We start from the raw sequence: 27,050 nt of genomic DNA, 5'->3' as shown, positions 1-27,050 counted from the left end.
CAGAATACAATGAATCAACCGTACAAACTACTGGTATCTATAGAAATGAAATGATAGCAGATATCGCGGGAAAATCTACACCCTCAAAGCAGACGACACCGGACATACAGCAGACGACACCGGAAATACAACAGGCGTCAACAGTTTATGATAATACATATGTGTCATCGTCTTCGTCTAACGGAAATCGTACAAGTAGAGAGATATTATGTGATTCCCCGCCATTGAATGGTTGTTATGGCGATGAGAAAGGGGCAGATGTATTATTAAGTGACGATAAAGAAAGACCGAATGCTATTGAGATTGGGGTGAGTGATATTGTATTCATGGTATTATGATATAATAACTTGACATCATGCATAACACACTAAACATCATGTTCTGCTGTAAAATTTTAATGGTCTGATGAAGTGGCGTTCACAAATTCAATACCATACTTATTTCGCGTGACTATTTAAATTACTATTATACGCGCATATTTCATGTGGGAGTATATTGTTTTCTCCACTGTCCGTTGATTCGTCCACAATTCTTGTGGACGCGCTAGATATAGAGTATTTGAAACACGTTTTAACACTGTTACTGTCCCTGTAAAATCTCAATTTGGTAAATTGGTAAACCTTTCTTCTTCTTGGATTTGTATTGGTCTATTTCAGCTATCACATTTCTCAACAATGAATCTCTTTTTTTCTTGAAGTAGAGGTTATTTCGTGAGTCACAAGTCTTCTGACTTCCAAGAACTTTCTTCACTCTTCTGTGATGATTTGTTGGGGCATTGCATCCGTCAAATCAAAACATGTCATTGCCATCAGACCAAGAATTAATTATTCGTAATTTAAACTCTATTGTAATATTATTCTAACATTATTTTTCTTAAATCTTATTATTTACTCCTACTGTTAACTAAAGGTTAACCTTCATTTAATTATTGATAAACTCTGATGTGTCTCTTTAATCATCAGAATTCTAAAACCGTTTTAAATTATTAATCTATCTTTGATCTCTTGACCTTAACTCAGTAATCTACAATTTTATAATTTCGTTTTTGTTTTATAATTCCACCAAAACAATTACAATGTTATTTTAACATTTCAACATCAGGATTGCGTTATCCTAATTTGTATAAACATTATCCATGTTACACAAACATCTACTACCGGTAATCTCACCTTTTTGACCTACCCTCATTAATTTTGTATGTGAGCTAAAACAAATACACCCATGCATGAAACAGGCCCGCGGTTACCTATTCCATCTTAATGTTATCTCAACCCTCATAGTTTCATTCAACTAATCACTGAAGTCACGTGACTTACTCTGAAGAGCAGGCGACATAATATCGATTACACATTTTAATCACCTCGCGTGAACAATTTAAAGCAAAATTTAATGACACAAAATAACATAACTAACGCTTGCAGTTATATAGGATTATGCATTTCTTAAATCTAACGAGTCAATTATCTTAAATGCCTACACACATCCTTGCGATCAATAAGGCATAATACTCAATACTGGCACTTCTACTGCCAGAAATTACCCTTATACTCAAAGGTTATATAACTCCTTCTATTCTTTAATTACTCCCTAAACGCTATTCACGAATACACAGGGCTTTTTTTCTTAATGTAATCTAATCTTATACTCAAAGATTAAATTACATTGTACGTATTTAAGCCTGATTTTGGACGTGGACTAGGGTCTCAAAATCACCTTAGCTATAATTAGCCGTCTTTCTACTCTGATACGGAGACACCATTAATTCTTTATATCATTTCCTATTACGTTTCCTTATTATTCCTGATATACTTAAAATTTAGTAACCTATTTCCTATAGGCCCATTTTAAATTAAGATATGGCATTCCTAAAGGTAATCATATTACATAAATTTTTAAACTACATCACAGAGGTTTTCTCTTTGCCTACGTGTCACGCTTGATTATGTATCCTATTTCCTACGCTTAAAGTTATAACCATTATTTAACAATTTAAATTTTGGTTTAAACATATTTTATTACCACAAAGTAAATGGATCGGACAAAAGTTACATAAACTTACAAAAACATCCTTTCCTTTATAAGTACATGAAATTATTCAAGATAACAAGGGGTACAAAATAAGAAGAGAATTAAGACGGTGCTGGGGAATAAATCTCAAGATTGACGAAGATGATCATAAGAAAACCATCTGAGAATTATTCCAGTGAGTGCAAGGATCTTGAAATTATAACCCCATTTACAACTATCTTACAGGAGAAAATATCGAAAGGTTGCAAGAGCTGTTGGTACGAGGTTATTTCAAGCTTAAAGGTGTATTTCCAAATAGTAACTTAGGATAAGGACCACTCTTAAACCACTAGCGAATGTTCGTTTACACCTCACTATAGAATCTATATGTTATTGGAAGTACACTTTTATAAATGTTGACCCAAATCAGGTTTTAAACAAATTTTACTGTTTATATCGAATATAAAGAAAAGTAATAATTAAATAACATTGGCAAATCTTTTTGTATCTTTAAGATATTCATGTATGTTTTAAATGAGTCGATTATTTTGATAATTACTTAAGTTTTCATCTCTCCATAATAATGTACTAATATTAATGTTATGGCGTAGTTTTGTATGGATTATCACATATTTACGTTCCCCTGCACATAGGAAGTCTGAAATAGTTTTTGTGTTGGGTTTAGGTTTGATATTACGTTTTAAATTGTCTTATTTCTCGATGTTTTATTATTATTATTATTATTATTACAGCATATTTATAGTGCACCCTTTCATATAACATGTTCATGGGCACTTTACAAAGTGACAAGGTAAATCATACATAAACAACAAGATTATGGACATGTTAACGATTGTATACAGAGTCAGTTAAAAGCCTGATTAATAAATGTGTTTTAAGTTGTTTTTAAAAGAATATAGAGATGTACAACATCTTAAACTAAATGGTAGATTATTCCATAAAACAGGTGCTTGATAACTAAAAGAGCGCTGACCATAAGAGACTAGTTGAACAGTTTTGGGCTTTAAAAGTAGTTTATCTGATGTACGTAATGTTCGGCCAGGTGTATAAAGTTCTAAAAGATCTGAGAGGTAAACAGGAGCAAAATTATTTAAACATTAAAAAAGAAGTAATAAAATCTTAAAATCAATTCGATATTTAACAGGTAACCAGTGTAAATTATAGAAAACAGGAGTTATGTGGTCACATTTCTTAGTTAAAGTAACAAGTCTAGCGCAGTATTCTGTACTTTTTGTAATTTATCTATAAGCTTTAAAGGTAAACCAACTAAAAGTGAATTAAAGTTATCTAATCGAGAAGTGACCAGAGAATTAACAAGTGACTTAGTGGCCTCTACAGTTACACATTTACGTATTTTACCTATATTTCTAATATTAAAATAGCATAATTTACAAATATTATTTACTTGAGCTCCCATAAGCATAAAACTATCAAAGATTGCGCCAGTATTACGAGCAGAACAAGATGAAAATATATCACAATTACCAATTACAACAGGGGGGTATCATGTGCAGATTTACTTAATTGGTGCCTTGAGGCTAATAACAAATATTCGGTTTTATCATCATTCAATTTTAGAAAGTTCTTTGACATCCATTTAGTAGTAGTGTTCAGACGATTCCAGGCTTTGATGGTAAAGGGGAAGAAGGATTTTTGGAATGTTATGGTTCTAGCAAGTGGTGGCTTTAGGTTTTGAGGGTTTCGTAGTGAGTATGTAGTATTAGGAGGTTGATAATTGTTTAAGATTTTAGATAAGTACGTAGGACATTGGTTGTTGTGAATTTCGTATAGAGTTGTGGGTTTCCTTTTATGTCTCCTTTCGATCAAGCTTTCCCATCCTGTTTCGAGATATAGCGATTGTTTGCTTGGATATTTCGGTAAACCGGTAACAATGCGAGCAGTTTCTAATTGGATTTTTTCTAGTTTGGCGCAGTCGGAGTCATTACACCCATCTCAAACTTGGCAAGAGTATTCCAGGTTAGGTCTTATGTATGTTTTCTAGAATATGTTTAGTGAGTTTTTATTTAATGAATATTTCAGATTTCGTAAAATACCAAGTTGTTTGGATACCGAAGAACATATAGTATCAATGTGTTTTGACCACCTGAAGTCACTTGATAGTGTAACACCGAGGTGTTTTTGTGTGGGGACTATTTCTAATTCTATGTCACCGAGTTTTAAGTTTGGTAGATGTTAATGGGGATTAAATAAAAATAACAGGACTTTTGTTTTAATAGGATTATAATTAATTAACCATTTTTGCGACCAAATATTTAGGGCATTTAAATCATGGTTTAGAGATAATTCTATATCATTAACCGTTTTTCCATTGCAGACTAAAGCTGTATCGTCAGCAAATAATCGTGCTATGTTTGTCAACGTATCTTGGATGTCATTTATATAGATTAAGAAGAGGAAAAGTCCCAAAACAGATCCCTGAGGAATCCCTGACATTAGAGTTGTTTTATGTGATGTAACACCTCTGATGGTTACCGCCTGTTTCCTGTTACTGATGTAGCTTGATAGCCACTTAAGACATGGGTCGTCAATACCGCAGTTTTTTAGTTTATGCATCAGGCCTCTGTGATATACTCGATCAAAGGCTTTTGAGATATCAAAGAAAACGTAGCAGGACAATTTGTGGTCCTCAAACGCAGTGACGACATCGTGATATATTTCAAGAAGTTGATGAACCGTTGAGTGTTGTGGTCTGAATCCAGTTTGCAAGCCATATAGAAGGTTTTTGGACTGAAAGAAATTGTATAGGTGTTTGAATATTATACTTTCAAGAAGTTTACTAACAGTGCTTAAAAGAGAAATAGGTCTGTAGTTTGATGGAACCCATGGGTCGCCCTTTTTGAAGACGGGGATTACATTTGCTATCTTCCATTGAGCAGGAAATATTCCCTCAGTAATGGACTTGTTAAAAAGAATAGTCAAGGGAACACACATTGAATTAATAGAGTGTTTAAGTAAGATGTGACTAATCCTGTCAGGACCACTGGCCTATTTGGCATTAAGACATTTGATTATATCCATTAGTTCAGACTCAACAATAAGTGGTAGAGAAAATGAACAAAGGGTTCTAGAATTAAAAGTTGGAAGGTCATCTCCGGTTGTATTATTGGCAACAGACCCAAAGAAATTGTTTAGCGTTTGTGCTTTATCAAAGTTTGAGCGGGCAAAGCTTCCGTCTTCTTTCTGTAATGGAGGAATATTTGAAAATTTGTTTCTTTTCAACAACTGGTTTATACATTTCCAGTAATTTTCGTTTGGTTTGGATATGTTATTAACGTTATCTATAATTTTCTCATTATAATTTGCTTTTAGAATTTTTTTGAAATTGTTAACTTTGTTGTGTTGATTTTTATATTTTTTAAATGTCATTTGGATGCTTGGATTGTTTGGCTTTTTTCCGTAATCTTTCGCGGATTCGGATATCTCTTCTTATATCTGAATTAAACCACGGTTTATCGTTTGGCCTTATGATAACTTCCCTTTTTGGAATTGTGTTGCCTATAAATTCACTTATTTTGTCATAAAATAATGTGCACGCACCTTCAATACTTAAATATTCAATTTCGACTTTCCAGTCGACGTTTTGTATAAGTCTATTGAGCTCATTAAAATTGCCATGCTTGTAAGAAAATATTTCTCTCTTGAAGACTTGGTGTTGTTGGATTTTAATATCTATTTCACAACCTATTCCTTTATGATCTGAGATATATGAGTCAACATCAAAAGTTTCGGTAAAAACAACACTGATATCCCTCGAGACTAGAATGAGATCTAATAGAGACGAACAAGAAGGTGTGATTCTAGTGGGCCCCAGGATAACATTTGTTAGACTGTTTGTTAAAAGCAATTCATGAAGGGTACCTGAGCGGTTTCTTAGTATATCAACATTAAAATCACCAAGAAGTACAATTTTATTTGTGGTATAGTATACGGCGTCTATAGAGATATCAAGTTGGTGCCAGAAATCTTTGGATGAATTAGGTGGCCTGTACACACATGAAAAAAGCAGAGGACCTGTTTGGAGATTGATTTCAACCCAGATACATACTATATTACCTACTTCGAGATCATGTCGTCTTTTATATATCAGTAGTTCAGGTACATAAACGAGTACACCACCACCTCCAAAGCAGTTCCTGTCCCTACGAATTGGTGGGTGAAATCCAGACCAAGAAATGGTCCCATTACTAATGGATTCGTCAAGATGGGTTTCAGAAAAGGTGAGAATGTGGAATTCACTAGTCAGGTTTTGTATCTCGGTTAGTTTATTTCTGATACTGTGAGTATTTAGATGGTAGCTAGTAAGGTTGTGGAATTCTACTTGTTTTCGTGATGAATTGGGGCCTAGATTAGGAGAAATATCGTTTGCTAGTACAACTAACAGTAAACTTATATATAGATTTTGGCTTTTGGGAGTGATAGTGAAATTGTTAAGCAAAAACCTATTATTAGTTAGAGTTCTAAACACACGTTGCATTGGTATCTTGAAAATGTGTTACTGGTGGGGTAATGACAGTTGGCTTCATACCAATGTGTTTCACTGAATGTTGTGATTTGGGTCAATGATATAACAAATAGAATGTGCTGAAAGAAAATGTGCGGAAGTAAATTAAAGTAAGGAATATATAAAGTCATAAAGATAATATAAATAGGAAAATTCGCTCTAGGCACCCTTTTCCTGGGTATTGTGATGGAACAAATAATTTCGTGTAATGTTGTAGAGACAGTCCGTTTTCTTACATTTCAGGACAGCATTGTAAATAACTTACAAGTGAATGAGTATTTCTTTCATATAGCTATATGCATTTATTGGGATGGCATTAACTTAGCGTTTGTTCAAATACCGGTTGTTGAATTTCTTCTGTCCGATTTGGTGGATGACAACAGACTGACCCTTTGAATTTATAAATAAAATAGTTTTCTGGGCATTTAAAACTTATATGAATCACTGAAGCGATCGTGCTTGAATGTCGTTAAGTCGGATAAAATTGGGTTCGAAATAGCATTTTCCATGCAAATATTACTATGGGAGTAGGTCGTAACTATTTTTGATAAGCGAATTGCTCTGAACAGTTAATTTGAAATTAATATTATTGTAAGATGAGGGACATGTAGTGTGACGTCACACTATGAGTTGTGTTCTCGGGATAAGTTGATGTGGTTATTTTCCAGAGATGATTACAAACATGTTATGTGTTACATAACATGTTTGTAACAAATACTAATGGAGTGACGACATGTCAGTCAGACTCGTTCATTTTTAGATAACGAAATCTGTTAACAAAATCGAGGTAAACTTAGGACGTATGAGTAAAAGCGTTGTACACTCAAATCAAAGATTCATATAATTGTCACCGAGTGAGTAAATTTAAGGTTCGAGTTTTTACAAAATCGAGGTAAACTTAGGACGTATGAGTAAATGCGTTGAACACTCAAATCAAAGATTCATATAATTGTCACCGAGTGAGTAAATTTAAGGTTCGAGTTTTTACAAGATAATCCTCTGCTTGAGTTCGCGTTGACCTTGTCGGGATATTTGGCTAATTATCAGATTTAACGAGCTCTGTCACGTTTTGTAGCTTTTAAAAGTTGTTCATCAATATCAACATCTGGTTGTAGCTTGCACGAGTTACCTTGATGTCCCTCAATAAAAATCTTCCCATTTGCAAACCACGCATTCTTAACACTAGAATGAGCATTCATTTTGGTTAGTAATTGAACATTTCTGAAGGTCATATCATCAGATATTGAGATACCTGAATGCTTTAATTTTTTCCTGTTAAACATAATTTTCTGTTTGTGATCTCGTCTAAGAATTTTAACAATAATACCTCGCGGGCCAAGTTTCACCTCCCTATCATTATTAGCCAGCTTAACAACTCCAACGCGATGTGCCGGATCGACAACAATATCTTCCTGGATGTTTAATTTATCTTTAAAGATTCGTTGGGCAATTTCAACGCAATTTTCTCCGGTATTTTCCTTGATCCCAAAAATGCGAATGTGCGATTTTCTGGAGTATTGTTCGAGATCATTCAATTTATTGTCTAGTAGCCTAATTTCTGCATCTTTCTGTGCGATAACTGACTCGAGTTTCGATACTCGTTCTTCAAATTTGTCAAGTTCAAATCCTACACCCCTGTTGTCTTCCTCGATGGTAGTTACCCGAATGTCGATTGGGCGTAGTTTTTCTTGTATTGCCTTCCTTAAATCAACCCCTAACTGTGCTACTGCACCAGCTACGGCTTTATTTATAATTTCAATAAGAGTTGTTTTATCTATAAAAGGTTCTTCATTACCTTGATTAATGCTCTCCGATATGTCTACATGGGCTTTCTTTACAACAGGTGAATCTGTACTCGATGTGCTTGACAAACTGTGTCGTGAGTTCTTTCCGTATTTGTTGGTTCGTGTTGAGAAACTATTTGATGATTCTGCCATTTTCAAACAATTTACACATTTTACTTAAAGATTACTAAGCTATTGTTTATCCATCCTAGTTAATAATTGTTCATTAGATGCCATTGCGAATTAGATCGTCTAAAAACAGAAAACTATAGAGGAGACATTTTCGTGGCTTACACCCTCCGCCATCTTGTTTAGTATTTGAATTTTAATGAGCATTATTTGATCTGTTTAACAAATTTAAACATGTCTAATTTTTCGCGAAAATGTATTTACCCAATTGAGAATATTTCCACCAAGTTGTCCACCAGATTTAGTTTTTCCTCCAGATTTAATTTTCACCATATTTCTTTTGGTTTCTGGATATATACACGGCTTTTCCTCCAGATAAATTCTTCCAGGGTACTCGATCCTTGGTCGCGTGCACCAAATCAAATATCTAGATTCCCTTGAAGCTCGAATCCTGGCCACGACACCAAATCAAATATGTAGCACCATGGGTCGTTTATCAGATGTGGAGAGCGGTAGACGCTAAACCCGGTCGCCACATCCGACGTATAACCCATGCACCGTTTCTTACTACAAATTTAGGAACAGCCCTTGATCGTCTAGGTGTTTTGCCTCTGGCCTGGCTACTGTTGCATATTTCTTCTTGTAGGATTTCACCATTGCGTTTTCTTATTATACCGACTCAAATAAGTAACAGGAACAACGATAGTCTTTTTTTTTTCTTTTTCTTTTTTTTTCTGGCTATACGTTTTTATGCCACAACAGTTACTCAATAGTCTACATTACAATATTTAAATACCTGAGTATAAATTTGGAAAGATATCCTATCAGTCCTAAAAAAAACTTCTTACAGCTTCTTTAGTTTTAGGTGGTTGACTCTCTTTAACAGCTTGTACTTTATCCGGTGTTGGCTTTAAGCCTTTTTTTTGTTAAATTTATAACCATAAAATTCCAATTCTTCTACTCCAAAGTCCAAATTGACATTTTTCTCTATTAAAGATGATACCAAATGTTTCAGCTCTATTTAATACTGTTTCTAATGTTTTGTTGTGCTCTTCTAAATTTCTTCCTTCTATTAAGATATCATCTCTCTGATTTAGACATTTAGGTATATCTCCAATTATTCTGAAGATAGTCTCATCAAATAAATCCCGTGAAGACTTAGCTCCAAATATTAATCGTTTTGATCGTAGATTCCCCCATGGGGTGCCAAATGTTGCCACTGCTCTGGAATCAGGGTCTAATAATAACTGACGATATTCCTGGGTCATGCCTAACTTTGAGAATACCGCGCAGTCATTCAATTTGTGCGTAAAATCTTCTACAATGGTTCCTTGTGTGACTCGGCTTCTTTCCGTGTATTTGTTTGGTAACCTCAAATCAACACTGGTTCTAATCATATGTGGTTCAAGCTGATCTTTGCTAATATAATGAATCTTGGCTTGGGTTGAACTACTAGTGGCGAACACCATGTGACCGGTTCTCCTGGTGGTACTCTTTCAAATATTTCACCTTCTACACACTTATCTAGCCATTTCTTTAATGGTTCTTGAAGATAATGCGCTACAGGTCTTGGCATTTGGGCAATAGCTGCAACTCCTGGCATCATGTTGAATTTCGCATAAATATCTATATCATTCTTTATATCTCTGATCATGCCTATTCCTTCAAATATTTTCTGATGTGATTCTACTAATTCGTCTGTTGTCTTTACTTCTGTGACCATTGATAGTTTCAGAAATTCTCATCTCATTCTGCTCTAGTAATGAACCATCGGGTCTTATTTCTAACATCCCCAGTTCTGTCATAGTTTGTCTACAAGTGTCTAGTACTGGAGATTTCATGTAACCATACATAACAACTATTCTAGCAGGAACTCCTCTTGTTTTATTTCTAATAATTGTGTTGAATTCCCCTTTTACTGATAGTTTATGTTGCAGTGTTGTTAAGGTAATGTTACTCTCTTCTAATACTGGGCTAGAATTGGATCTGTGTTCGAAAGCTCTAATTTGATATTCATCCATGATATTTACATCTGCTCAACTATCAGGTTCCATAATCACATCAAGGTCATCTATTCTAACATTGACTTTTTTAATTGTATCGTTGTTGTCTGTTCTAATTTTGTTGGCGTTGGCTGTGGTTTGACTGTGGTTCCATCAACAAAATCATCATCTGCAGTTTTTTTTTATTTGTCATTTTAGTGTGTTGCTTGATTTGTAGTAATTTTCTCTTGTTGATTGATTTCTTCTGTAATTTTAATATGTTCGTCTATCTCTGTTATCTCTTCTACATACATAATTATCACCTCTATAATAACTTCTACCATCATATCTTCTATAATTGTCTGTATTATATTTCCTTCTGTAACCATCTGGTTCTCTTCTATTTTGACTTCTACCTCTTCCTTCGAAATAAATGGGGTTTATGTCTTTTCTTCTATCTTCATCTGGGCAGGCTGAGGCAAAATGATTCCATCTCTTACATTTGTAGCATTGATTTCCATAAGCTGGACAATTTTCTCCTTATCTATGTGTGCCAGTCTGTCCACAGTATTTACATCTAGTTCGGTTCTGTATTCTATTTTGCTGATATTTAACTCTATTTCTCTTCTCGTCTTCATCTTGTTTAATATTTACAGCTTTAAGTTGCCTGTTGATTTCTTCAAATTGACTGGTTTCTCTGATAAAAGTTGACAAATCCCATTTCTTATTGACTGCTTTCTGTATTAAACTCTGATTGTCTATTGTCTGTATGATGTGCTCTAATATTCGCTCATCTCTATTTGTAAATCGACATTCTTGTGATTTCTCTCGTAATCTAGCAGCCCCAACATTGATTGTCTCACCCATAGAGGTGTATATATTGACTAGATTGTATTGTGGTCACGTGATCCCCATTGACGTAACGTTAACGCCGTGGGCCGTCACTGGAGACTGGTCGCCATGTTTCAACCGGGAAAGAATGACAGAAGTGCCCGGATGAACGCTATGTAAATAAAGGAAAATAGACTGACGGAGGACGGACAAGCCCATTAAAAAATAGATCTAATTCAACAATGTCAACCAACAATATTGATGATTGAAAGGTCTTACATTTACTGTCCTAAAAACAAAATCGTTTTGTTCAACTGGTATATTTTGTTGGCTTTATTATTAAGAATAACTCTATCATAATTATCATAAAGCATATGAAATGGTGTAAATTGTAATGCAGACCTGACGAAATCATGTTTATTTTATTATTAGTATTAATTGAGCAAAGTGAACGTCCTCAAATGTCAAGATCTATAAAGTGTTCGTCTAAATTTTGAACATTGCTCCTCGTAGTTCACATAAAACTTTATTTTGGATAGATCTAAATAATTTGTTGGACGATTTGAAATGGAAGGACTGCTTGATTGACAGATAACTATAACATGATCCAGATGAAAAAGGGTGATAAATTAATAAATAAATAATACTTCTATCATTTACCAGTAGAATAATATCCGCCGCCGATGGGAAATATTTTTTAAAAAAGGGAAAATATAAACAGGGATAGCAAGGCTTTAGTAGGCCTATATGGTTTTCAATTTCCTTGATCTGGTGTCTGATTTTTCTTTGGTTAAAAAAATATGGCTGTATATTAAATTTTACAAAAAAATAAGACTAACTTAATGAGATTTTAGTAGTAGCATCGATTAAAAAAAAATTATTTACAAAATTTGACTGTGAATGAAGTTTTCACGGCTTTTTTTCTTCTTATTATTAACTATTTTTTAACTAGTTCGGGGGTTTTAAGCATGTTTTCTGAAGAAAAAAAAAGAAACAAACTGATATTGCAAAAAACTTTCACTTTATTCTGTACCGGTACATATGTGTTAGTGTCGGCTTAATTAATTAAATCCGAGGGAGTAAAACTAACCGATAACAAAGCAACTACTGGCAAGTGAGTGCATGTCTGTGACTAAACACTCCACTACAATAACCAAACTTACTCCCCGCGATATTTTTCGTACAATGCCAGATGTGTATGTATATATAATATGCGCACTTTCCATAATAATTAAATATACATTAATTTGGAAGTTGGCTAAACACACGGACATTGTAATTATTACATAATAAAAGTATCAGTACTAATAAATTAAGTGAATGGACCCGCCCTCTTTCCGGCCTCAAGCTTTGAGTGTTCGACGTCTTCTCGCCGTGTTTATTAAATCATTTTACACTATTATTATCATGATTATACTATATCTATTAGATCACTATTTCACTTATAACTTATCATGCCTACTTATGAAATGATAATCCACTCCCCTTTTTGCCTGACATTGAATTAACCAAAACTCTCCGGCGTGTTGGTATATGCTAACGTAGGCTAAATCTTCCAGGTTGTAAAATGGCTGCCAACCTCTATAGTCAGCAGGCGATCACGTGACTACCTTGAATAGGTCGAAGTTTTCCAAATTTCAATTTGGCGATGTGTTCATTCTTCTGCGGCAGAAAATATTCATTGGGTTTCTTTCTCAGTATCTGGTATTCATCTAATATACTCAGCCAAATTAAAAACTTGACACTGATGAATTTCAACAATTTGTTTTTTTCTGGTAAGTCAAATAAATTTTAAAGTGTTTCTAACGATAGTAAGTAGTAAGAAGCCTTTAATTTCATAAAATTGTAAAGTCACGTGGATCACGTGACTTTTGAGCATATAAAGATTAAAAACCTGAAAAACACGTGCAAACACAAACTCGTGAGGTCAATCGATGCAAGTTTTCTTAAACTGAACACGCACACGTAACTTGAACTAGAAAAACAAATTAAAATTGTTATATTCATCTTTGTTAGAAAATGCCGCGCCTTTCAAATGTAGAACGTCTACGTGCTATATGTAGGCTCTATGCTGGTCAGTCTGTGGTCACTGTTGCAAGAGCCTTTAATTGTTCACGCCAGACAATAATTAATCTTAGAATGAGAGTGCTTCAAACAGGAACTATTGCCGACCGCCCAAGGGCGGGAGCGCCACGTGTGACGTCACTCCAGGAAGATCAAGCAATACGATTACGTCATCTTAGAAACATATTTGTCACTGCAACCTCCACAAGTAGAGAGATGTTTGGTGGAAGGGTTACTGCACAAACTGTTCGAAATCGCTTGCAGGCTGCTGGTCTTCGAGCTCGGAGGCCCTATAATGGACCAATATTGACACCTCTTCATCGCCGTAATCGACTTGTGTGGGCCACAAGACACATAAGATTTACTCAAAGACAGTGGAATTCGGTTGTCTTTAGTGACGAATCTCGATCCACTTTGAGATTTGCCGATGGCAGGGCCCGAGTGTACCGCAGACGAGGTGAACGTTACGCTCAAGTATGCGTCAGAGAAGTTGACCGATTTGGTGGCGCCATGGTTTGGGTTTTTTTTTGTGCACATGGACGTTCTCCTCTTCTTGTTGTCCAAGGGAACTTAAATGCTGTCCAGTACAGAGATCAGATTTTGCAACCTGTTCTTCTTCCGTTTATGCAGAGACATGGGCCTGGACTAACGTTTCAACAAGACAATGCTCGACCCCATACAGTAATTGCTACCCAGAATTTTTTAAGAAATGCCGGTGTCCAAGTCCTGGATTGGCCGTCGCTTAGCCCCGACCTTAATCCTATTGAACACATCTGGGACGAACTGGGTCGACGTGTTCGTCAGCAAGTGAATCCACCACTGACGTTGCAGGACCTTCAACATGCTCTTGCTGAGCAGTGGCGACGTCTTCCTCGGGTAGTGTTTACTAATGTTCTGAGATCCATGAGAAGACGTTGTGTGGCAGTACGAGACGCTAGAGAAGGCCACAGCCGTTACTAAACACTTTATTCCGATTGTTCTCCAAGTCTGTGAATTTCATTTTGGGGGGTACTGTGACATCACGAACGTTATCAATGTCAAGGACTTTCGGCGAGACGTATTCTTGCTTTCTGTTGATGTCAAGGTCGTCTATGCACAACATTACACTAAAATAGTTGCCTTAAACCAAATCTAGTCCCAAAAATCCCGAGTGTCAAGTTTTTAATTTGGCTGAGTATATTTGTCCTTCTTCAGCTATTGGATCTACCAATGTTCTCTCTAATCTGGAGATCTCCTTACCTCCATGAATAATAATGGCATCTTTCTTGTCAATGGGAGTTGTAATTCTAAAATACCGAAATTCTCTCTACATACCTTCGACCCACTCTTCTTCCAAGCACTGTCCTGTTTTTATTTGGTCGTCGTAAACAAAAAGTTTAGGGGCCTTTAGGTGACGTGTCTCTGTGACAAAATGATATGCTTGCGGGTTGATATTAAGGCCTTCGTGTTCTTGGGGGACTTGTGCTTTGTCATTTCCCTCCATGTTTTTTCTCGCGATCTGCTGCTCAATTTGTCTTTAATTTCTGTCTTTTCTTCTCAAAAGTTCGCCACTTACTTATTCTTATCATCTGCTCTAATCTTTGCTTTCTCTATTTCTGTCAGTTTTCATTCTTGTCTCCAATTTAATATCCCTATTTAACCGATACGATTGAGCTTAAGCTGAAACAAACAATCCAATCGCCATGCGCTATATTTTTACTAGCCGACAATATCACGTGACATTGTAAACATCACGTGATCTAACCTGACCTACAATGTATACCATCCAACCTTGGATATAACAGAATCCAATGCGAGTCTAAAAATTATTCTAGCCTCCGGGCTCTCTTATAGGTGCCGAATGGCGTAGGCTAATTCGTAATTTTCCACTAACGTGTATTTCAAAACAATAACAACTTATCCTTGAAAAATGCAAATGACCAACATGTTTACTAAACTCTAGCTGTGTTAACGTATCTAAATAACCAGCATACTTTTTGGCTATATTTTTGGTTATAATTTGTAAAGATAATGATATTGTTTCGGCCATCATATTTCTCCATCCCTAGTCTTTAGCCCCCCATGTCCTGTTATTGTCACAATATTCATAAACAATGTATCTTGCGTTTCAGAATTAACTTATACCATAGCTAATATTTTGGCAATGGAGAATAATCAACATGTTTATTAATCTCTAGCTGCGTTAACGTATCTAAATAACTAACATACTTTCTATATTTTTGGTTATGAACTTAGAATCAATAATTTGTAAAGATAATGATATTGTTTCGGCCATCACATTTCTCCATCCCTAGTCTTTAGCCCCGCCCCCCCCCCCCCCCATGTCCTGTTATTGTCACAATATTTCATAAACAATTTCATAAACAATAATTAATCAAAACAATAATATTATTTTACATAGATGTTCCTTAGCACAAATCCCTGCCATCCATATTACTACACACGATGTTTCGAAGATACATTGTCCCTATCACCAATGCAATGTTAACGCAACAATTCAGCCTTGTTGAGTACCATTTTTTTAGACATGCATATTCTTTGTCGAATCATAAGTAGGAAGCCAATCGAAATCTGCACTCGCCAACCAAGTAATTACCGCTGACAACGAAACCTTTGTTATGTAACCTATTATTGTAATGATTATAATTTTTATAACTCTAATCCATGTTCACTATATGTAAAATTCAGGTAATGTGTGAGTGGTGGTCAGATTATGTAGCCTATGTTTCTTTTTCTGGAAAATTTGGCAACATACAGAAAATTAGCTCCCTTACCTGCATTTTGCGTGTCAATTCAGTTTGAGTTTTAATAACACGCAGCATTTAGATTTAATTAACGGGAACACCATAAATACTGAAAATAATTTAATTCATATTATGCGATCAGCTACGACTCTATCAATATTTTTATATGTTTACAGAAGATAACATCTTCATCAACAGTTAGCAATCTAAGAATCCTACCCCTCCCAACATATACCGCATCATCTCAAACAACAGACAGCACAACACGGGCTATAGATTCCTCAATACGACAACCTCGCCATAATGTACAACATGAACAGATCGTAAGTAAAGGATCAATACTTTCATAACTACTCTTTTGCTGATGTTAAGTATATCGGGATTTTTTGCATTTTTTTATTCACAGCAGAATCTTTGTCAGATTTTAGCAATATTTTAATGAAGGTGTTTATTTAAATATAATTTAAGGCCGTTGTAGACTACCAGACAGAAATCAGTAGGCATGTTACCGAGACTCCTGGTGTTGTGTTGCCTTGTAGACCAAATGATGTTAGACATCAGAACAAAACACCGCGTGATTCCCCACACCAACACAAAGGTCACGGACAAATGATTGTCATTGACAATCCTGGGATGCATAAACATTTGAACACTAGTGGACGACTCCAGTACCACGGGATATACCAAACTCAGCAGAAAGGGGTCAACCATTATCGAAAAGTAGCAGAATACCACAAACACCAAGACGATGATGGGACATCCCCAAAGCCACTAAATTATGACACAGAGCACAGAGAAGAGAGCTCCAGCGTTCGTTATTCTAAAACTTCTGGAGTATTCATAGTGTCTGGGCAAAACACACCACGAAACACTGAATCTATATGTCCAGAATTTCCAGAACAAAGATTGTCTTTTGTAAATCAGAAAATCTACCCCCTGAATGACGCAAGACAATATGATGTTAGATATCACCATGGTGATTTTAATAATACTTATAAGAACGTAACTTCAAATGCCAATACTTCAGTATCAGAAATGACACAGTTTCAGTGTAGAAACGACAGTGAGATACGTGAACATACTAAAGGAACACAAAGCTATTTCCAACAAAGGGCGGAAATTCGTAGAAGAGGCAATGGTGAAATAAATGAAATAAGACAACATTATATCCAACAAAGGGAAGAAAACAGCGATGCTTTTCCAACGCTTTTAAACAATGGCGTTCGAGTGCCCATAGCTGCGTTTACAACGCAGACTTCAAGAGATTGTAATGATGATGATAACGATGCTAAGAAGTTTGTACCACAACCAAGAAAACAAGATAGACATGAAGATTCTATTTATGATACCCCTTGCAAGTCTCCGAGATTGTCTTTGGGTCATAGCATGGTTTATTCTCAAGGTATAATATATCGGGTTTTTCTTTTCATTTCTTCATAATTGACACGGTGACACTGGAACACAACCCTTTAGCTAGTAATTGTACATGTATTTCGATGTTTTAAGAACTCTTATTTACACGGCGACACTGGAACATAATCCTTTAGTTAGTAATTGTACATGTATTTTAATGTTTTAAGAACTCTAACAAGTTGTATGAGCCAAGCAATGCGTCTATTGGCCCTGTACGCATATCTGCCAAAAATAGTCTATTGGCACCAAAATGTACAGATCAATCTCTGACAGGCATCCAAATTGTTTTCTATAATTATATCCTTTTGTTTTTCTTTGCAGAACCACAATTCCAGCTTCAAGATCCACCCAAATCAAAATTATTTAAAAGGCAACTTTTAACTACCGAGACAGCACGTAATATAACAGACGTGTATAAAAAAGAAAATGCGCGGCTCAGATCTACTGAGGATATGCTGGTTCAAACCAGTATACAAAGTCCTCACATCAGAAAATCCTCTGTAATAAAAACACCAACGAAGAAAGCCGGGCATGTTTTCGTTTTTCCAGAAATAGCCAACACGTCACAACAGCAGATGGATTACAGGTTTGAAGTAAACAGTAACCATGTACCGACATTTGGTGTAGCCATGGATAACAAAAACGATTCCAGCACAACACCATCAGAACCTTTTAACATGCATGGCCCTTATCGCTTAGAGAACGGAAGAATACCGGAGTCCATGCACCATTCACCTCTTCGGACGCCAACGAAGTGTCCACACTGTGTACAAATGAGTTCTCGTGGGTATCATAATCAATCTATCTCTCCTGAAAAACGTCGACCTCTTCGTAGCCAGAGCAACATCGAGGAATCCCCAAGTAAACGTAGTGAAGAGGAAATGGCTGCCATAAAATATAACCGATCTATATCTCAGCCTGTACACCACAACGATGGATGTTATAATATTGTTCACAATCATCAGATACGAGCGGCAGATTTTGAAAAGATGGGTGAAGAATACGATGTAAATGACCTAGTCTGTAAACAAATACCACGGGTAAGTTGTCACTCGTAGATTAAATATTATTTAATGTATGATTATTTCGAATTCTTCTAAACTTAAAAGAAAGTTACAAGCTCAAAATCACAACACCTATAACTTTTTCTACATTTTAGGATCAGTTACAGCGAAATGCCAGATATAAAACTGACGTCGAGGAACTAATGCCAGAAGAATACGGTAACATATATATATTCCTTTCTAAGCTTTGGGGAATAGAGTAGGTACACCAGCAAACCCATGGCATATCGTCATGTATTTGGGTGGGTGTACCGGAGACTTATGTGTAGGTAATAAACACACCTTGGCCTTAGCACTACAAAACTGCTAACACTACCACGGCGATGAGGTCGAAACAAACGACCTGTTCGACGGTTTACTTTTCCGCACCTGTTCCCATTGGTTTTCAAAATTATTTGAACGGAATACTGACATTGAAAAGTACTGAAATTGGAAAATATGGTCACTAGTAACGTAAAAACCTGCAGTGAAATGACAACAAATTAAATTTATATAACATCTTGACTTTTCAGACTTATTGGTTATACCTAGAACATCTAACGACCTCCGTTCATGGAGCAGACGAAATTCACCCCGAGTACCAAAACCGGTATCTATCCCTCTCAGTAATAGTTGCAGTAACGACAGGCAACGTGCTCCGGGTAATTATATCTATTTTATTTAGGTTTAGTGATGCAAAACATACCTGAATCTTGTTTAAACATCTTTAGTGTTTTAATCGATTGTGATGTATGAATAGGTTCATTAATAAACCATACAACGGATGAATGACAAAACATTATTGTATTTTGTATGTGTTTTAGGTGATATTGAGATTAAGATACAATGCTCTGATGTAGCTAAACAATGTAAAGACGTCCGCAACAGACTTCAACATTTAAATCGCGCCACTGATAACAACTGTGAGTGTAATCGTATCGAAAACGAAATTTTACAAATGGCTTTCGATGCTTACAAAAAGGTCGAAAACAGAACTCAATTGGCTGAGACAAATAAAAGTATAGCAGACGCCATGCATTTAGTAGTTAGGTTACAAGAACTTTGTGGCCATGGTCGAACTGTCAAAAATATATGTAACGGAAGTGTAATTATCAGAATGAACTGTTCAACTCTAACGTCACTAGAGGATTTGTGGATGAAGTATTTATCAGGAGAACTCCTTGGTCTAATTTATAAGATGTTTATATCACCAGAATTTTTAGAAAAATGTCAAGCAAAATTTATATTTCTCCGTGTAACTGTATTGAAATCTGAATATGAGATATGTCAACAAGAATTAGGTAAGTTCCAGGCACAACTACTACTAGACGGTTAGATTATTTATCACTCAAATGTTTTCACCAAATCTTTTCTTTTTAATATTATAATATAATAGACATGTTCTGAATTTGTACATTAGAAACTGCGACGCTGACGCGTCTTCGGACACGTCTATTGCACAATGTCACCCCTTTAAATTCGAAACAGAAGTAGTTATCTCCAAATTGAAATGGGGGAAAGGGCTGAAGGCAAATAATAAACAGAATATTTAATTTATAAGCATATACAAACTGAACAGTATAACATTTATATTGTAATAAAAGTTTAATTGTTATTAAATTTAATGATTTTTAAAAATTTATTTAAGCTGAATTGGGACTATTTTAGCTGCTTTCAGTTGTGATACAAATAATATGTTATGCACACGCAGTCAGTCTTTTAACGTATATTCAATTTGAAAACATGTCATTTCTGGATGCGCATGCGTGTGTACCTTACTCTATCGTCTTAAAAGATGTTCTACTAATTAGAATTCTCTTCTTCAATAGCCTATTTCTCCATTGTTGTTTATTTGTCAGGCTAACAAAAAGCACCGATATTGCCATATTTATAAAAGAAAAACCAATTGGATTTGTTTGTATGCCCCTTTAAGATTAGTCTATAATAGTAAATATATAACTAAACTATTCTACAGGTTGTGGGTTGGCTGTAGAAACACCAACACCGAAACGGGAAGTGAAACAAATAAAGACATCTCCATTAAAGGTAAGTCAATCAACACAGCACAATGATACATCCAAAAGTGTTGATGGGGTGGATGGGATATAAATTTTGCAGTTCTGTTTTCAAATTCCGTTAAAAGAATGTATGCGCATTGCATGGTCTTTGCGGTAGCCTTCACCCATAGCAACAAAATCTCTAGATTCGCTCCAACTGACCCATACCAGACCGAAAGTGAAGAAGGGGTAGTCCACCTGCTTCTATATCCAGAAATAAACGTTTCACTCAAAACCTCGCCATCTGCGATGTCCGGTCTGGTGGCGATCAAGATGTCACAGAAGAATATTAATATTAAGAAAAACGGTTGCTCAGAGTACGTCACAAGATTGAAAAGGGTACACAATCTCCATTAGTATTAGATTATTTTATTTTATAGCGTTCACCAGATAAGCGAGTTTTTAAAAGTGCTGATGATCTTCTGAGTATACCACTGTCTCCAAAGTCTGCTTTTAAAACTATAAGTAGCTCCACCCCGGTATTAATGCGTCATTCTCCACAGAATTCACCCAATTCACCTAGAACATACTACAGACGTGAAAGGCAGTTCTCGTTCTCTTCTGTTGATGATCAGTCACCACGACGAGTCTTCCAGGAAATGTAAGTCTATATGATAGTTCAAACTTTTTGTCCAGTGAGTGAGCCAGTAATCCATATTAGATTACGGCCTACAGTGGGGAATACTCGTGTATTTATTTGGAAGTTACATTCTGTGTTATATTTTAAATGTGCTAGAATTTCCACCTTGGGATGTCCCGTATCTAGAAGTATCTTTAATGTAAATGTTCTCTGTAATGGTGCTCTACCGATGTGTTTGTAGATTCACTATTTGCATCTTGTAATCTATTTTAAGTATGCCAATTTACAATCTAGATCAGTATTACAATCGAGATCAGTATTACAATCGAGATAGTAAGTTCAAACAATTTAATTTTGTAAATATAAACTCTGTGAAGAATTTTAGTCGTAAGTCTCTTTTTTAATGGCTACTATCTGATCCTTACACTTGGTACTGTGTTCAAATTCTTCGAAATATGTAAGATTTATTTCTAATGTACGATTTTCTAATAATTGTTGTTTACTGTTTCTTTTAGCAACACACCGTCGCCAAGATCTCCTGGTAAAAAATTTAATTTAGACGATTTATTACAGTTTATAGATGACAGTATTGAAGACGATCAGGAAAATGTTAGCAGTAATATGCAATCACCAGGTGCTAGACACAAACAAGTTCTCTCCCCTGATACTAGATACACAGCATCATCAACATACCCCTTATCACCCACTAAAAATAGTCCTCGACATAGTCCTAGATAATAATTACAGATACGCCATTCCATGTCAAGTGGACCAAATTTTGGAAAGTTGGGAACATGACCCCCTCCCAAAAATTATAAAAAATATATGTTACAGAATGTTATCTTAAGCTAACAAGTCCAAAACTATACTTCTCTAGGTCGAAAACTCGCCGAGATATGGCCATGGCCATTTGAAATTAGGGTACTCAAATAGGTATTGTATACACAAACTCCAAAATTGGCATAGTTAAAGTCAGTTTGTCTTTTATCAATTTTGAGTCGATGGGATATATACTTTTCCAAATATCCTGTCTCGAAATTCAATGCGCACTGAAAACGTACAAAATATACTCATTTTCACCTTTGTGTATACAATAGTGACTTTGCCAGAGGCTGTGGAAATCCTGAAAATAAAAGTGATTAGTTCATTAGTTCCACATTTTGCCACAAAGTGGTGCCAAATTCGTAATCTACACCAAAATTTGTCTTATAACCCAAAGATCTCGGTTCCTTTTGATATTCGCGCATATCGGACCGTAACTTCCTGAATTATGGCCCCTGATTGTACGAAAAATCGCGTTTTTAGCTTGTGGACCCTATACAGTCCTAAGACCATCTAGAAAAAAGAGCTAAATTTGGATGTTTGGGTTTGGCCCGGTTCACTGATTTTTAATTGCCTGGAATGCTAATCTAAACAATATGTCCAACTTGAGTGGCATTATTGCTGATATAAATAGTCCAGTTAGATAAGTGTTGATAGCTATAAACCTGCCATTGTGAGTATCAAATGACAACATTTTAATTTCTAAAATAAAAAGCTCTTTTTTATATAAATCATATTTATTATCGATGATGAAGTTGATAGATAACAGCTTAACACTATTATATACAAATTACTCAATATGACACTTGAAGAATAGCCTAAAAGTATGTAATACAAGGTTGTGGTCTCTTTAGAGGTAAATTTAATATCTGATTGACTTTAAATTAATATCCGTGTTTACAAAGAATCATATTGATTTTCACCAAATTCCGATAATTACTGCCAGAGTTACATATATCGCCCTTTATCACTTTGAAAAATCTGGTGGACGCTCTAGGGGCTAAAGTTAATATCCGATTGACTTTAAATATATACACAGTCTTTAAGGTCATCAGACGAAGAAGCCTGTTGATTTACAACGATTTCTGATAATGACTGCCAGATAGTTATCAACTGATTGATTTTATATTCATACACCGTGTTTACGCCTATATATAATAGTTTCGATTGACTTTAGATTGATACACAGAGTTTAAGGTCTTGAGACGAACAAGTATATTGATTTTCAATGATTTTTGATAACTTGAACAGCTAAATACATGACATTAAGTGTTTTGTATATACGTTAGCATGGGCCAAACAAATTCCAATGATTTTCTGATAATTACATAACGAGTTGTTACTCTTAATCAGATTTTAGTGTATTGTAAATATTTCATTACCGACAAATATCTCTGTTCCTTTTGATATTCACGCAAATCAGACCTAATTTCCCGTCTTATGACCCCCAATTTTACGAGAAATCACGTTTTTATCTTGTCCGATTATATGTTTATATCCCAAAGTTCTGGGTTCCAGTCGATACTTCGGACCGTGTCTGCCTGGATTATGATACCTGATTGTACGAAAAACTTGTTTTTAAAGCTTGTTCTCTGTCCATCTCTTGCAAAATGTTGGCGTCTCTTGCATGGCAACGCCTGTTTCCAAATATATTTCATATTCAAGCTGTATATTAAATAAAATATAGATTGTTTTGGGGTAACCTCTCCCTGTATTTAAAAAATCCGTAAATGTTCATATTTTTGAACGAACATAAGATATTTTTGGATCAAATTTTCTTTAATAATAATTGATAAGTTTGTAAATAGTATTGTACCTTGTATTCACATATAATACATGTACGATGGCTCAATAGGCTCTTTTCTATGGAAATAAATATGCATAGATGAATGTAAAATGCCACTGGCAAGAGTTATACAAAGATAATGTGCTCAACAACGCTTATTTTACTTATGAATATTAATCTCCCCAGGAAAAAGGTCCAAAATCCTTTAATTGGATAACATCAAATTGGTCAATGTCAAAGTATATGAGTAAAATAGTGTAAGATATTTTATAGCCTGGCTTAGAGAAGTTGCTGTAGATATTACATCTCATTAAATAAGCATATTATTACCGGTACTTTATGTAATATTTGAATCCATTTTTATACGCTGACATTTTCATTTGGACGTATATTGTCGTCGGCTCTGTCCGTCCGTCCGGACGTCCACAATTGTTTCTGAACACTCTACAGGTCACAATTTTTATCCAATTTCAATGAAACTTGAAATATAGGTTAATCCCCCTAAGATCTCGGTTCCTTTCGATATTGGCATGTATCGGACTGTAACTTCATGGATTATGGCCCCCGATTGTACGAAATATCACGTTTTGAGCTCGTGAACAGTGTAGAGGTCACAATTTTTAGCCGATTTGGTTTAAATTTGAAATTTATGTTTGTATACCCTGGCTAAAACAAGATGCTACATCTAATTAAATAAGCTAATTATTACTTTATGTAATATTGAATCAATTTTATTTTCATGATATAATTATTATATTAAATTGTTATTAAATTTGTTTATTTCTACATTCAATTTGATTATTTTCTTTTATTCTCTTATTCAATTTTAATTTTAATTTCAATTGAAAATCCGACAGAACCTGATCTCCAAATCATCTAGCTTTTATATTCTAAATATAGAGCAGTGTAATATGACACTGCACCATCTAAATAGATAATAATTGGGCGACAATTTATTATCTTTGAGAAGTTGATGACAGGATTCTCTTCAACAAACTTCCATTATCTTTGAGGTCAAATTCCTAAACATTCAGAAATCAGGCTGATTTCTAGTTGGTCTTAAGAGTGTATAGAGATCATAATTTTTATCCGATTTAAAAAACGTTCGAATATATCACCATTACACCCTAAAGATAGTTGAGTTCGAATTTCGTAAATATCGGACCAAAACTGACAGACCAAATGGCCGCACCTCGTACTCAAATAGTGTAAAAATATGATATATCAATGTTGTGGACCCTCTAGAGGTCACAATTGTCTTTTGATTTTGATGAAACTTGAAATGTAAGTTAATAACCCCAAGATCTTGGCTCCTTTCGATATTCGGCATATCGGATAGTAACTTCCTGAATTATGGCCCTTAATTGTACGAAAAATCGCGTTTTTAGCTTGTGGCCCTTGTAGAAGTCACAATTTTTATCCGATTTAAAAACAATGCATGAATATATCACCATTACACACTAAGATCATGGATCCTTTTGATAATATCGCGGATACCCGAACTTAACTTCCTGGATTATGGCCGCTGATTGTTCGAAAAATGGCATTTTTAGCTTGCGGATTCTCTAGAGATCACATTTTTTTTCCGATTTTAAAAACCGTTTAAATATTTCACCATTCCCCCATAATGAAGGTTGAATTCGAATTTCGGGAAAATCGAAATGAAACTGCCCAACAAAATGGCCGCTATTTGTACGCAAATTGTGTAAAAGTATGCAATACGAAGGTTGTCAACCCTCTAGAGGTCACAATTTTTGTCCGATTCTGATGAAACTTTTCTTTATATCCCAAAGATTTCAGTCCCTTTTGATATTTGCGCATTTCAGACCATAAATTTCTGGATAATCCCCTTGATTGTACAAAAAATCCCGTTTGTTTTTAGCTAGTTCTCTATCCATCTCTTGAAATATGTCGGCGTATCCTGCCTGGCAGCCGCTGGTTAAAAGATTCTAGGGATCACTCGAGGCTGAACCCTATCGATATCAGTGTTCCGTGACCTTCACTTCAGCAGCCTCACCACCTTTCTTTAAAAAAGCCTTTTGTACGTTGACACCCTTCAATGTTCCCAAAACCGCCTAACCATTTGATCAAGAAATAACAACCGCTCCCTCAGTCAAGCTAGCACGCAATACGTTAGTTTCTATCATCCAGAAAAATATTCTACGAAGTCGGGATGCGTTGTCAACATTTGAGAATAATGGGTCATTGACTAGATTATCCGAACTTTTACATTATAATAAACAAAATCTAAGGCAGGTAACTAGTCCTAAAAAAAATATGTTGACGCCCATGAAATTAATTTAAGAATGACATTGACATTTCAGAAAATCCATTTGATTGCATTGCCAGTTCAATATCCAGTACTCATAATCTTTTTTCTCTTCATGGGCCATATCTATGTTTTTTAAATTAACCCCAATTCGTCGTTACGATTCATGTTTGTTTATATTAATAGAAGAATTATGGGATTTATTGCGGGAATGTGCACAACTCTTACTTGACATGACCAAAGATACTGGATAATCAACCACACAAAAAAAACTCCCGGTTACGCATGGGCAATGGACCTTTTCGACAAATATTGACAACTGCCCCAGACTAGGAATACTAGGAAGTTCTGAGTGACCGAGAATAACAATAAACTGGCAGACAACAGTCGGGTTGCCAGTTAGTGATACCCTGACAGTTTTGACTAGTGCTTGCCCCATGGGTATTTTTCGGGTAGTCCAGTATTTTTTCTAGTAAGATTGTGTCTCTATACTTTCCATATATACCAAATTTGCCATACTTTTATTGGAATTAACCACCCAATAAATACTTTCTGGACAATGTATCTTTAATTGATATAATGTGCTGTGAGAGCCCAATAGAATTGGTCGTATCGAGATGTTATGGTATCTGAACATTTATCATACTGTTGTGTAAGAACATCACACATTTTGGTAGATGTGCTTGTCTATACAACAAAAATTACGTTAAATAGTTTCTAATGAACTGGGCGGTTTTAAAAGTTGATTTGTATCTTAAAATGAAAATATGTGTATGAAAGATTACCATAACGTATTTAAATTTCCAGCATTTCCTTATTTCTTTGTTTTTGCAAAGTTACTATAAATACAGTATTCTTATTGTTTATGTGGAGTTTATATATACATACTTATTATTGTATAATGGATAGTTTATATCTTCCCAGAGTTTAATAGATTTTAGTGTGTTTGTTTATAAACATATTATTAGAATTTAAAGTATTATATTTATTAAGAAA

At 35.1% G+C, this 27,050-nt stretch overlaps 1 protein-coding gene across 1 annotated transcript; it reads left to right on the top strand.

The window, feature by feature from the left end:
- On the top strand, positions 1-27,050 carry LOC126816702 (uncharacterized). The gene is made up of 10 exons (XM_050543443.2): positions 1-308; positions 16,261-16,407; positions 16,553-17,486; positions 17,819-18,537; positions 18,657-18,720; positions 19,074-19,202; positions 19,365-19,841; positions 20,516-20,586; positions 20,978-21,198; positions 21,693-27,050. The coding sequence occupies exons 1-10, from the start codon at positions 51-53 to the stop codon at positions 21,913-21,915; spliced, it is 3,243 nt and encodes a 1,080-aa protein (XP_050399400.1). The 5' UTR covers positions 1-50; the 3' UTR covers positions 21,916-27,050.

The sequence above is a fragment of the Patella vulgata genome, chromosome 3 (genome assembly GCF_932274485.2).
Source record: "Patella vulgata chromosome 3, xgPatVulg1.2, whole genome shotgun sequence".
NCBI classification, from domain to species: domain Eukaryota; kingdom Metazoa; phylum Mollusca; class Gastropoda; family Patellidae; genus Patella; species Patella vulgata.
This window is presented reverse-complemented; position numbering and strand designations above follow the sequence as displayed.

Excerpts from the sequence above, each read along its gene's own strand:
- LOC126816702 (XM_050543443.2), top strand. The coding sequence starts at position 51 with ATGATAGCAGATATCGCGGGAAAATCTACACCCTCAAAGCAGACGACA. Across the intron at positions 16,408-16,552 it reads ATGTACAACATGAACAGATC|GCCGTTGTAGACTACCAGAC; the intron begins GTAAGTAAAGGA and ends ATATAATTTAAG. Across the intron at positions 20,587-20,977 it reads TAAAGACATCTCCATTAAAG|CGTTCACCAGATAAGCGAGT; the intron begins GTAAGTCAATCA and ends TTTATTTTATAG.